Source organism: Tamandua tetradactyla, chromosome 10 (genome assembly GCF_023851605.1).
Source record: "Tamandua tetradactyla isolate mTamTet1 chromosome 10, mTamTet1.pri, whole genome shotgun sequence".
NCBI classification, from domain to species: domain Eukaryota; kingdom Metazoa; phylum Chordata; class Mammalia; order Pilosa; family Myrmecophagidae; genus Tamandua; species Tamandua tetradactyla.
Window position 1 is genome coordinate 21,039,032 of NC_135336.1, and position 14,516 is coordinate 21,053,547.

General features: G+C 43.3%; 1 protein-coding gene and 1 long non-coding RNA gene across 10 annotated transcripts in view; both read right to left on the reverse strand.

The window, feature by feature from the left end:
* LOC143648305 (uncharacterized) overlaps positions 1–9,255 on the reverse strand; it is a 64,414-nt gene extending 55,159 nt beyond the window's left edge. The window contains exon 1 of the long non-coding RNA XR_013158500.1: positions 1,111–9,255. This is a non-coding gene — a long non-coding RNA (uncharacterized LOC143648305). The remainder of the gene's footprint in view (positions 1–1,110) is intronic.
* Positions 1–14,516, reverse strand: part of KALRN (kalirin RhoGEF kinase) — a 758,640-nt gene that overhangs the window by 685,416 nt on the left and 58,708 nt on the right. The window contains exon 1 of one of the 9 annotated variants that reach the window (XM_077118115.1): positions 9,289–12,948. The exons of the other annotated variants lie outside the window; for them this stretch is intronic. Coding sequence (XP_076974230.1) covers positions 9,289–9,355 — 67 coding nt within the window. The 5' untranslated portion in view covers positions 9,356–12,948. Of the gene's footprint in view, positions 1–9,288; positions 12,949–14,516 lie in introns of those variants that run through there. 9 annotated transcript variants of the gene reach the window in all.

The window sequence follows — 14,516 nt, forward strand, 5'->3', positions numbered from 1 at the left end:
GATGATTCAAAATCTCCAACCCTAATTTATATATGAACTATCAGATCCACTGAGAAGACTTACTTCTCCAACTACCCCTCTGTGATCATATTCAGAATGTATGTAATTTACTTACCAATTGTAAAATATTTTTTATGCCTCTAAGTTTCTTTTTTTTTGCATTCCCAGGCCTACTGCCAGGTTCAAGGGTATTGCTCAGTACATAGATTTTTTTCATTGAATACAGCTGTCCTGCTATCATTTGCATACAATGTCAAGTCCTTAACTTGATATGTAAGACCTTTCACTAAGTTGCCAAAAATCTCTCTCTCCAACCTTAACTCTTTTCACACAGATACTCAAAACAGACCGGCTTAGCCACTGTTTCCCAAGCATGTTTGGTACTCTCCAACTCATCCTTATATTCCCACTGTCTGTCCACCTGTCCGAAATCCACTCATTCTTTCTCCTCATAATTAAGTACTACTGAAGCTTAACTTGATTTTCTTCTTGTTATTCTACATGACGTTATTTATCGTGTGGTTGTTATTGTCCGTTTCCTCCACTAGACTATAAAGCTTCATGAAGTCAAGAACATGCTCTGTAATCTCAGAACCATGAAAAGGGTATAGCACATAGCAGGTTCTCAAAATATATTTGTTGAATGAATGATAATTTCCTCTTCAATTCAAACCCAATTATCTCTCCCTCTTGTAGCACTCATTTAGCAATTCAAGATGAAATAATATCTTGTGGCATTATACAGTTATATTTTATAGGTATATATTTTGTAGGTATTATAGGAATTGTACATAGAACCATGGACTATCAGAGCTAGAAGGGATCCTCCTTATAAATCATCACCTTTGATAGAGGGGACAACAGAGACTCAGAGGGGTTACTAATGGTTCTTGGTCTTTCTTGAGCTGAATTTCAGGGGCTTGAACTGTATGCTTCATGATGGCAGGAGCCTGACCTCCTACCCCTAAATGCTCCCTGTTGTCACTGTACTATTTGTTGTGATACCATTACTACTACTACTAACAATAAAAATAACATGCATTGCTTTGACAATTTCTTTGATAACAAACTCCCTCCTTCTACAAGGTGAAGAGCAATCCCATCACTTACACTGGAAATCCAGTTGGCTTTCTGATCATTCAGGACTTCCCCACTGCTCCTTGGTGCTCAGGTGTCACCAAATATGCCACAACAGAAGAACAGGTCCCAGGAGGCCACATCACAACCAGGGAAGTGCTGCTTTATTGTTCTTATGTCATGGTAACCTTCACCCCACTGGATTGAAACATCATACTGGGACCTCACAGAGCAACTATCAGTATCCTTCCCCCAAGACCTGGCCTAGATACAACTTGTATAGTGATCTCACACCACAGACAAGACACTCCAGTGATGCACTCCAGTATCTGCTGACAGGGGAAGTGGGCAGACAACCTAGTTCAACATAAGAGAGAAAGAACAGGGCCTCCCCACCTGTATGGCAGATGGTACAGAACAGAACTCATTCCAGACGTAAGTTGGGGGTCCTGGATACTAATTTCTCCCTTAGCAATCCTGTGACTTTAGCATAGTACTTAACCTTTCTGAGACTATTACCTATGTGGGCAGTGGGAGCCTATGCAGCCAATCTCAGAGAGAAGAAACAGGTCCATAAGGGTTAAGAAATTTGGAATGGTCAAATGTTGCCGTTCTCTTTTGTTCTTCTTAACAATGCTGAGATAATCAGTACCTTTCCTTTGTTCCCTGGAGAGTTCAGGCAGGCTGGTAGCCAAAATTATTTATTAGGTTTCCTATTAGGATACAGCCTTGAACTCATTGTCTAGGCGAGAATACAAAGGGGTGGTGGGGACAAAAGGTCTGTTCTCAAGGAAGCTCCATTCTCAAAGGACAGAAAGGGCCCCCAGAATCAACAAAGCTCCCTAAAAGCTACAGAAATCTGGACGCACAAGCACACACTTACTGAGCACTAACTCCCATCAGATACTGGTCTAAGCCCTTCACACATACTAACTCCTTTAACATCCCAACCACAGGAGCACAGGGTGAACCACAGAGCACTGACTCGGCACCTAAGTGCTCTCATGGCTCTGAACAGAAGCAGGTATGATAAATCAGGGGAGCTTTACTGGAGGAAATAGGGGTTAAGAAATTTAGAAAGGGAAGGATTAACTGTAAGAAGGGGAGGTATCAGGCATTTCAGGAGGAAGCCCAGGAAAATATGAAGTTTGCTGGGAAGGCTCTGATGTGAAGCAATGGGGAATTTTTCTATGATGGTGTTTTAAGTGGTGCTATATTCACACCATATATTACACAGAGGCCTGGCCCCTTTAGGAAAGTAATCTTGTGCTAAAAGCCAATTGAATAACTATAATGGACATATATATTTGGGACTTCAAAAGCAAAGCTAAAGTACTTTCTGTATGTTATATGAATATTCAGCTCAAACTGGGAGGTGATTACAATCTAAACTCCTCTAATTAGAAAAGCCCCAGCATTGGAGGATCATATATTTCCCTTTTCATATATCCACTGTGTACTTTCCTCTTCTTTTCCCAATGTCCATAGGAAGAAAGATTGGCACAAAGAAACCACGTATCATGCTGGGAGCATTAGTCCTAACTGGACATACATATGCAACAGTTAAGAAGAGCAGGGCATGGCATGCCAAGGTGGGTAATCCAAAGTGATGCCAGGCCAGAGACCAAACATGAACAGATGGTCCCAAGCAGAGACAAGTCTGGCCCAGTCAGGGATCAGAATGGAAAGTAGCCACCAAGCTAAAGTCAGGGCATCTGGCCATGATGGGAAACCAAGGTCCAAGAAGAGGGTGGCAAACTAAAGATGAGACCAAAGAGGAGAGAAGCACGAAGATCAGGCTGCCCTGATAACCAAGGCCCTGAGGTCCAGCTGCCTCTTGTCCCTTCATTGACCCTGGGCAGAATCAATTCTTGAACTAAAATCTTTAGTAGAGTGGATGGTTGAGGCAACAGGGAACAGCTGCTCAGAGAGAGGTGAACTTTAGTGGAAAACACAAGCAGATCCCTGGCCAAAGGGGAGCCCAGCACCACGAAATCTTCAGGACTTTATTCCCCTCATCTCCCATCTGTCCTGAAGAGAGAAAGGGATTTCTTTCTTTAATTCAAGCAGGATATGGATGGTGCCAACTGTCATAGTCACACTAAGTAACTAAGTAAGGACAGGTTTGTTTGTTGCTGCTGTTTTCATTTTGTCCTGAACTTGTGCATCAGGACTTACAATTGAAACATTTTACACCATAGCTGGTATTCAGAGCTTGAATTCTTGATCTCAATCACAGTTTAAGAGACCTATCTAGAACTGCTGCTACCTCTTTAGGCCTAAGTTCCTGTCTCACTCTTACCACACTCGTGTTCAGAAACAAGTGAATTGACCCTGTTCAGACCAAAAGCTGCCAGCTTTCTTAGATGCCAACTACCTCCCTGGAGATTTTTTTTTAAATATTTTTTATCGATAAATCTTCACACACACACATATATTCAATATATGGTGTACAATCACTGGCTCACAATATCACATGGTTGTGCATTCATCACCATGATCATTTTTTAGAACATTTGCATCACTCCAGAAAAAGAAATAAAAAAGAAAAAATTCATACATACCATACCCCTACCACTCCCTCTCATTGATCACTAGTATTTCCATCTACCCAATTTATTTTACCCTTTGTCCCCCCTATTATTTATTTATTCTTTATCCATATTTTTTAACTCATCTGTCCATACCCTGGATAAAAGCATCAGGCACAAGGTTTTCACAATCCCACGGTCACACTGTAAAAGCTATATCGTCATACAATTGTCTTCAAGAATCAAGGCTAGTGGAACACAGCTCAACATTTTCAGGTACTTCCCTCCAGCCACTCCAATACATCATAAACTAAAAAGGGACATCTATATAATGCATAAGAATAAACTCCAGGATAACCTCTCTACTGTTTGAAATCTCTCAGTCACTAAAACTTTATTTTGCCTCATTTCTCTCTTCACCCTTTTGGTCAGGAAGGCTTTCTCAGTTCCTTGATGCTGGGTCCTGGCCTATGCCAGGATTTCTCTCCCACGTTGCCAGGGAGATTTACATCTCTGGGAGTTATGTCCCACGTAGGAAGAGGGCAGTAACTTTACCTTATGTTGAACTAGGTTGTCTGCCTACTTCCCCTGTCAGCAGATACTGGAGTGCATCACTGGAGTGTCTTGTCTGTGGTGTGAGATCACTATACAAGAGACCACATCTGAACAATGAAAGAGATTCTCTGGGGGTGACTCTTAGGTCTAATTTTAAATAGGCTTAGCCTATCCTTTGCAGGAATAAGTTTCATAGGAGCAAACCCCAAGATCAAGGGCTCAGCCTACTGATTTGATTGTCCCCACTGCTTGTGAGAATAACAGAAATTCTCCAAATGGGGTAATTGCATATTTTCTCCTTTCTCTCCAGTCTCCTAAGGGGACCTTACAAATAATTCTTTATTCACTACCCAAATTACTCTGGGATATACTGGGGCATCACACTAATCTGAACAAACCAGCAAGATCTCACACCCTATTCAAGATTCCCTGGAGGTTTCTGACATCAACAGAGATAAGCCTGGATTCCTTATCTTCAAAGGCCACGGCAGCCAGAATGGATAGCGACAAAGAGATCTGGGGCCAATCTTGGGATTCACATGTAAATTTCTTTCTGAGAATATGAAGAAAACTCAAGGTTTAGTTAGGTATTAATAGAAAATGTTTGTGGTTAAAGTCTCTGAAGAAAGTTGCATGAATTACTACTGACAGACTGTGTCCTTTAAATTTTTGTTTGTTAGTACATTCCTGTTTATTTCTGTATTTCTTTTACTCATATAGTAATTGATTTTTTCGTTTACTTTGTTATTTTGCTCAAAAGTTATTTTTGTCTTTGCATTCTGGTATTCACATTATAGGATGACAACTAGCTTTTCTCAACACTGGCTGCCATTAGAATCACCTGCACAGCTCTTAACAAATACCAATGCCCCAGTGTCTTCCCAGAGATTCTGACTTAATGGGTATGGGGTCTGGGAAGGGACTGGGTAGTGCTCGCTAAAAGCTCCCAGATGACTGTAATGTACATATAGGATTCAGACCCAGTTGGCTTCTGGTCCATAATCTAAAATATTTTGGGTAGCTACCGGGTTATGGATAGAGCTCCCAAGAAGAAATTAGCAGCCTCTATAAGACCAATGTTGTAAATTCAACATATCACTTAAGTTTTCCAGATGTCATTTTTGCACTTCTACCACCATTTTCACCATATCTGCCTACCTTCTCCTATAATGTTATTTTCTTGATATTGTTTCAAATCGATTCCATTTGTTACCTAAATTTGTTTTCAAAAAACTAGTGGATTGTGACTAATGGTAAGGTGAATAAAAAAGGCAGGAGCAAAAGAAGACTGTGGCTCCTGAGAGGAAAAGGTACCCAGAACTAGAGGACAGAGACATCAAAGAGGGGCAGACCCAGGGCTGGACACCTAGGATCCAAGGGGCTAAGAAGATGGGCCTGGAGGAAAAGGTAGGCTCAGGCTTAGAGGAAAGGGAATGAAAGTTTGGGGATGGGACTGGAAAGGAACAGAGGAATGCCAAGGAATGGGATTGCAAGGAACATGAGGCTGTTCTTTCAAAGGGTCATTAGGGACTCAGAGAGGGGTAGACATAAAAAGGCATGAGAACCAACAGCTGCGGGGATTGGGAGACTAAAAGAGGCAGAGGTCTGGGGTCTGAGATTAAGGCAGGTCAGAGTGTGAGGACCAGGCAGGGCTGCTGGCAGGGTTAAAGGAAGATGGGAGGTAGAAATACAGAGGGAAGAGCTGAGGGATGGAAGGGGCAAAGGAGAGGATGCATTTGGATACCCTGGAATTGTCAGTAGATCACCCAGCAGGAGAAGGTAGTGGGCTGCACAGACTGTCTCTATAGACTCAGCTATGTACATGACCAAAAGAGAAGTTGAAGCGTCATCTGTAAATCACCTAAAATCATCTCAAGTACTACCAGTGGTGGTGGATGTTTCCACACTTTAGGAAACACTGATGCTCTAAGAGTGCTTCATTCTTCCCCTTTCACAACCAAAAGAAAAAAAAAAATCCCCACTCCACTTGTTAGGTTCCCATGGATACACTACAACTCAACAACAGAAAAAAGCAACATTATTTCTTTATATATAATTCATGTTTCTTATCTGTACCAGCCCTTTTCTTTATGAACAGAGGGAACATCTCCTTAGTCACCACCTATAAGCACAGAACACAATCAGGAGAGTTGACAAATGCCTGGCAACAAACAGATGTAAAAACAGCATCTGTTATTAATGAGAATAAATCATCAAAATAATATCTGAGCAAGATGGCAATTCATTATCATATAAATCCTTATATATTCTTAAGTACAGTCCTAAAAGACAGTATTTTTTTATTTTTTAAGTCATTTCTCTTAACTGAACAATGATGGGAGACAAAAGAATAATCTGCAATCATCATTCATACACTATTATTTCTCTGTAAAATGTATTTCCTCTTCATGACATTTTCTAATGTTTTCTTCTTGTAGGTATGTCAAATCAGATTTGTTCCCCACTTACAGCCAAGCAAATGAATCAGTCCAACACATAGCTTGTAGAATATTTCAATTTCCTGGCTTAAATTCATTGTTCCCTACTTCTTATTTTTTATTCCCTCCTCACTTTTTTGAGGCTTATGACTTTCAAGATGACATGAGGCACAGCACTGAGGATGGTGAAAACGACATAAAAATCCTAAAACACGACAATAGGGGCTAAATTCTGTTACACTGAGAGAGATCTAAAAGAATTTTGTTCACTGCTCACAATGGGAAGTTTATCAGTCATTTATTAAATATCTGTCAAGTACCTTCCATCAACTATCTCCATCTAGCATGTCACTTTAAAGTATGCAATTGAATATTCAATATTAACTGACATTAGTTGGTAGAGCAAAGTTCCTATATCCAAAAATGCTGCTTATTTATGGATGTGGGTATGTACATAGGTAATACTGGAATATTACCAATTAACCAGTAGTTGGGAACATAACCCACAGCTAAAACCCAAGGGCCTGAAAATTAGAGGCCCTACAAAATCAGGAACTGCTAGTCTAAAGCTTTGCATTAAGAAAAATCTTAGAGCTGGAAACACTACTTATAGAAGACTATAAACTTTCAAATTATAGCCACACCTGGTGATAAAATATGTGTTAAAGAACACATAATTCTGGCATCCAACTTTTACTACAAAGGCAGACAGCTTAATCCTCCAATCCATAAACGTATTAACCTGACATTTCCAAGAAAGCCTGGCACTTCTGCATGCACTAACACATTAAATTTCTCCAAATTTCTATGCTGTAGATATTACTATTATTATTATCCTCATTTTTCAGATTAACCAGTTGAGAGTCAGTTTGAGATTAAATCATTTATTCAAAGATCACTCAGAAAGTGATAGAGCCAAAACTTGAAACTAAGTTTTCAATTCATGCATTTTCTTTAAAAAATTTTAATTAATGTAGTTTATTCATTTACATCTAGTTTCTTCGTATAATTGATATCATAGGTATTGCATTAGCTTGAATCTTGTTTTAATTCACAAAAATATAAACTGTCTCTAAGCCTCTAACAATTCTTAATTAGACTCTTCTCAGTTTCTAGTTATTACATACCACCTGTTTCTGTCTTTCCCAGGCTGTTTGTAAGAGAGTGAGAATTAGCTGTCTTTGTAGAAAACTAAAATTTAAGGGTCACTTTCTTCATGCCAGGCACTAGAATAAGAATTTCACTTGTAGCTTTTCACTTAGCCCCTACAGTAAACCCTCTGAGTTGGTGCCAACTATCATCATCAACCTTTTTTCCAAAAAAAAGGAAAGGAGGCACAGAGAGGTTAAGTAATTTTCTGGAGTTCGCACACATAAGGAGATTCACACCTAGTAATCTACTCCTCCATCCTTCCCCCCACTCTAATCTGGACAGGTTTGAAGTTCTGGCTTCTTCTTACCACCCTCATCTCATCTCAAGTCTGGGCTCCCACTGACCTGTTTCTCAGAGCTAGAAAGCGCCTGCTTTCCTCATGCTGGTTTGGTTTCCTCCATCTTTGATTTCTCCCTGATAAGGGCCCTGGTACATCTGCTCTTTGCAGGTCTCTGCTTCCACCTTGTATTGACCTCCTGGGACACTTAAGACTGTTTCCCAGGGAGATGAGCTCTGCTTGGGGTGTGTAGCAGAGCTTCCCCAGGACCATTTTTTCCATCAGGGGTTTCATTTCATTCTTACCAGAGCTTCTTAAAGGAACCAAAGCTTTTAAAAATAACATTCAACATTCAAAAAAATCAATTTCTAAACAAAGTTCCTAGTGGTTTTGCCTTACAATGGAACGTCTGGATTTGTTTCACATTAACTGAAGATTTTAATCACATTAATAAATGATGATGCAATGTATTAAAGTCAGATTAACCTGAGGAATAAAACTGACTTTCACTTCCTTGCCCACAAATATTACTGGCATACAAATTCTGTACCAGCTCTATCTACACATAATACACAAAGAAAGCTGTCCTCAGGTATAAGGAAGAGAGGTATTGGGTGGAAATTAACATGTACTAAGTACCTACTATGCACCTGACGTTATGCTATGTGTTTTACATGGATGAATTAAATAATAATTCCACAACACCCCCCAGCAGATAGGCCTTGCCATGCCCACTTCATGCTGGGGAAGCAAGCTCAGAAAGCTCATATAATCAGCCTAATGTCACTGATCTGGTAAGGGGTAGAGCTGAGAATTGAGCACACATTTGTTTGCCTCCCCCTCCCCCTTGCTGCAGGGTCTCTTCTTTCTGAGCGGTCTACCAAGAGCCCTACAAGACAGGGCTTAACTTGTCTTTGACAACATTTACTGAGCTTGATGAGATCCTATAATAAAGAGATTCCCCACAGGGCTCTATGAACCCAATTCCCAGCTGGGTCACAAATGTCCCCAGGAAACAGCCTTTTGTTACTTTCCATGGGTTTGCACCTGGCCTCGGCTTCATTCTTTCTTCTGTCTCTTCTTGCTTCCCCTCTGGTCTCTGCTCCCTTCTCTCTCTGCTGTGTATGTCAGGATGTGTATGCATGTCTGTGTCTCTTGTCTATGTCTCTGTTTGTGTCTATATGTGTATATTTCTCTGTCTCTCTTGCTCTTACACACACACACACACACACTCAAGCACATGCACATGCAGGAATACCTCGATCTAGCAGCCGGAGCAATCGGAGATACCAGAGATACCACTGGTCCCAAAAGCGGTCCGTCATCCCACCCTGAACTCATCCTTCACAGCCAGTCCCCTCAGCAGTGCCTCGTCCCACCAACACCGACTTGAGGAAATCAGAATCACTCGACGCTGGGCTCATACGCAGTCTGCTCTAAGCAAATGCCTGCCTGCGAAGACAGCCACCAGTCCTCCCACACAGAGGCTGACTGTGCCGGGAGCCTGTTTCACAGCAACAAAGGAACAAGTGCAGAACAAACTGTGTGCAGACTGAGCCTGCATGGACCCAAGGGGAGGTCAGAGATGCAGGGAAGTGGAGAGTTAGGGGGACTTTTGCAAAGGGGCAAGGTTTAAGGTAGTCTTGGGAAAGAAAATCTACAGTCAAAGCCGTGTCTTGAATGTCAGTCCAGAATCTCCCGCCATCCTGCCTTCCCCTGCCTCCCAAGCCAGAGACCAGTGGCTCTTCCACTAGGATGGTGGTATAAAGCCAGAGTCACAGCCGTCCTGGACTCTGAGGCCAGGCCAGAAAACCTGGAGCTCTGTTGCCTGACCCTGTGGGGACCACAGACAGCCACCACCCTTCCACCCAAGATTGCGACACCACATGACCAGAAAAAGACCACAGACCCTTTTCTTCCTACTTCCTTTCATGGGCCCTCTGTTATAGAGAGCACATGGTCTCTAGGTCAGTCATAGGTTCAGATCCTGACTCTACCACTTACTAGTTGCCTGGACTTGCTCAAGTTACTTCAGTTCCCTAAGCCACAGCTTCTTCCTCTGCAAACTGGAGAGATTAGTATCTATCTCACAAAGGTACAATAAGGCTCACAAGAAAGGAGGAGTATAACATTTTTGGTACATCTGGCAGACAGCAGTGATCAAGCATTTGTTCCCCCTTCCTTTCTTTGTCCCTCTCCCTCTTGCCAGATATTCATTCCCCACACATCCACACATCCCATGGTTTCCTATCTCCATGCCCTTTATTCCTGTTCTCCCTGCCAGTAGCATGCCCTCCCTATCCTCCATCTCATCATAGCCAAACCCTCCTAATTTTTCCAAGGTCTAACTCAAAAGCCACAGAATCTGGGCAGCCTTTCCTGATCTTCCCTCCTCTGTATTTCTTTTTTCTTTTTCCCCATTTCACTTTCCCCTATGTATATGGCACTTCTCCATGACTTAACCATAAGCTCCATGAGGGCAGAATCTGCTTTTTAATCATCTTTGTGTCCCCCAAAGTACCTAGAGTAGTGCCTTGGACTCTGTAAGTGCTCAAGTAGTTACTAAATTAACAAATGAATAAGTTAAATCTGTGTACTCCACCCAATTTTGATTTTATTGGCAGGGAGAGGAGTGGACTGTGCAGTCCTCAGCCCCTGAGCACAGCATAAGTCCTGTGGAAGGAGGACAGGGTATCCTGTCCTTGCCCTGCTGGAAAACCATATAACAGTGACTTGGCTACCCATGCAGTGGGGCTGTGTCCCTGGTGACCAGAAGTCCTGCACACAGATGTGAAATCTGCAGGGACCCCAGGTTTGGGGAAATCTTATTCTCTAAACCTAAAAACTAGCCAATAGTCTCGTGCACATTCATCTCACATTTCGTTTCCACCTAGCCCACAACAGCAATGCCCTCTGACTGTCCTCATAGAAATACTGGCATCCTATCGAGCACCTGGCAGAAGCAGGCTTCCCTCTTCAGCTCTTCCTTGAGGTCTAGGTCTCCAAGATGAGAAGAACTGTAGAAGAACTCAGAATGGGGAACAGGCATGTCCAGAGATTGGGGAGGAAGAAGGAGAACGAACAGCAGAGCTACCATCTCCACCAGCCTGACCCTCCACCAGCACCAACACTGCATCACATTTCCTCCTTAAACAACATGGGACTGAGCAGAGGCACCACTACCCAGAAAGTTACCTCTCAAGCTCTGTTAGTATTATTTTGCTATTACCTTAAATGGACAAAACTCCAGAGTGCAGTTAACACAAGAATGCAAACCCCTCCTCCTCTCTCCAGAGAGAAGTGTGCTGACCCACAGTATTCCCTTCATGAATACCAAGAATCCATTGCTCACTTGTGTCCAGTGCTTTTTAGTTCATAAAATACTTTCACATCCATCTCCTTTGAGCCTCTTAACAACAACCCTGGGAAGACTGTAGGATGAGTACCTATTTCCTCATTCTACAGAGGAGAAAACCCATATTCCAAAACGTTAAATAACTTACTTAAGGTCAAATCACTAGTAGGTGGTAGAACTGAGAAACAAATGCATCCTTCTGTCTCTTCCCAAAGAGAATTTCTGGGGCTCTGGATTATTCCCTGGGGAACTGCTGCATCTCTTACTATGAAATGGAAGCCTTCCCAGTGGGGCAGGACCTGGGGAAATGAGGCAGCTCCCAAACAGGCATCCTCAGGAGGCCCCTCCAGGGCAATGCTGACGTGAGGCCTGAGTGTGGCTACTTATTGACTAACAAACAACCTTTTTCTAACACAACTGACTTTTTCTAACACAACTTGGGAGAAATCTGAAACGAGAGGGATGCATACACAGCCCCCAGTATGGCAGGAGACCTAGACAAAAGCAGCCTAAGGGAAGAGCATCTGACTGTTAGGACATGGTGTAAAATAAAGGTCTCTAATGCTACTATTCCATGCCCCACTATCAGGCCTTGAGAAAGAAGCTGGCCCTATTCTCTTCCCTCTAGTAATCAAGGGCAAAACATTCCACACAGCCTCATTTTCAAAGAGAGAAAGGGAATAAGGACTGTTAAAGAACAATATGGGTGCAAGTAAATCCCCCACTAAGAGCAATCCTAGTCTAAGAACATTGGCATCGCCCACTGGGTCAGGCCCAGGGAGAATCCATTCAGCCTGGGATTTTATTCAAGATCAGCTTCCACTCATCAAGCTGGGATCCTTGAAGCTCCTCAGCCCACCACCGCTCCTTTCTCCAACTCCCACAGAGCCTCATAAGCCTCACTTCAAATGTAGCCCCTCCAGAAGTTGAATGCAATGTTCCAAAAGACTGTCAGAGCTGCCACTTAGTACAATTAGAAAGGTTGGGAATATTGGCCAGGACAGGGTGCTGTTAATAGGTTTTTGTTGTTTCTTAAATAACAATTCCATGGTGCTCATTCTTTCATGATGGTGGAAGCAAGCATAGCCATTCCCGCTGGCATGCTCCCTCCAGCCCACACAGCCAGCTACAGAGATATGTTCTCCAGGGAAAAGTGTCTCGCAGCCAGCAAAAGCCCATCCACTCTAGAGGGCCAAGGCCCAGCCGATCACCAGCATCGTAGCATACATGTGTTCCTTCTTCTTAGTCGTTCCTTCTTCTTTCCTTGGCACTGTTCTTTCTCCTCCCTCCACCCACCCCAACATGAAAACACTGTGTTCCCAATCAGAGAAAGCCAGCACAAGTGTATGGAGCAGAAGGCAAGCAGCACTGAGGGAGGAGAGAACCAATCATGTCCCTAATCGTCCACACTCATCTCTCTGGGACCACAATGGCTCCCTCAGAAGCACTGGCTAGCTCCTTGGACACAGGGAGCTCTCTGAAGAGCGGAGGCCCCACAGGAAGTGGCACAGTTCCTGGTGTCTGTGAACCAGACAGAGTGAATCTACGAAATTCTCCCCCAACCCCACCCAGGAAGTGGGTCCTCCCCCCCCCCCCAGGCTGCCATTTTGTCCTGCAAGCTGTGCTTCAGTTGCAACATGAATTAAACACTTCAGCAGACACCATCCTCAGCCACCTCCTACATCGCTTCTGTCCCCTTGGCAATTAGCACCCAAATGGTGAAGAAAAGTCTGTGGCAACATTCTCAGAGACACCATCCATGCAATGGGATAGACTCCTGTAATCACTCTCCCATGAGAGCCTGGTGTCCCCAGGTGAATGCCACATTTAAGGACAGCACAGAAGACAAGCATCGCTAGAAACTGAAATTCAAGTCCACCTCTCCCAGGAGGACTTCTTCACCTAACCCCACTCATTCTCTATCACAGAGGTTCTCAAACTTTAATGGGCAGCAGAATCATCTTAGAGGGTTGGTTACCCATGCAGATAGCTAGGCCTCACTCCCAGAGGCCTGCATTTTTAACAAGCCTCCCAGATGATTCTGAAATGTTAATCTATCTGCCTGCTGTCCTCTCTTACACTCAGCACCAATTTCATTCAACTATTTTGGTTGAATTCTAAGGCGTACCTTATCTTCTTACATTCCTAATAATCCAGAAAAGAGAGAGATTCTGAGCCCCTCATTAGACTAGGGGGTCCTGGCAGGTAAAGAGACATCCCTCCTCCTCTCAAGGCTCAGTGAAGCACCCCACATGCAGGGTCCTATGGGAAGAGGTTGAGAAACCGACAGCCAGGAGGCTGACAAATCAGCCTCATTCCAGAAGTGCTCATTCTGCTGCAGTCCCACCGCACATCTGTACAATGCTTTAAATGTCACCTCAATATCAGGCCAGACAGCAGGAAGGAAAGGCAGAAGCTAATGAGCCTCACTTGCTCTGGTTTTTGTGTCACTTTCATCCTTGCTCACCTCTGACCTCCACTGAGATCTTGAACGCTCCCTGAGGCCAAGGGACATCCCCAGCCTGTGGCAGACTTTACTCAACTGGGCTGGGCTCCAATCCATATTGTGAAATTGGAGCAATTGTTCTTCACTTAGTACCTCCCTTACCCCTCTCCTCTGAGGATGTATAATTCCCTCACCGGTCAGAAGAACCCCCATGTTGCCTTGAATTCAAACCACAACACTCTACCCCTCATTCCTAGCCCATGCCTAAGAGTCAGATTCTTCCCCCTTGCTCTGCCTTACCAAAGCTCACCCATTCTGTGCCTCATTCCCTCTTAAAGTGTAGCTTCACTTCCTCTAAGGTATCAATGACAAAAGCTTTATATTAAGACCCTCGGGGAATATTCAGCTTTTATCAAAAGATAACTCCTTAGGTCAAAGGCAAGCAGTTATGAGGATGAATATTTGGAGGCCAGGAGGAGTATCTATTGTACTCGTCTCTTCCCAAAGCCTTCATAGGCATTTGTCTGTCCTGCCGGCCTGAGGAAGGCAATTTGCAGAGGCTGGGGATTCTCCCCCCATCCCTAATCCCTTCCTTTTCTACTCAGAACACAACACCAGGTTGGCTCCCTTCCCACAGCTCCTAAATTATAAAGTAGCTCTTCTTGAAGGAAAAAAAAAAAAAAGG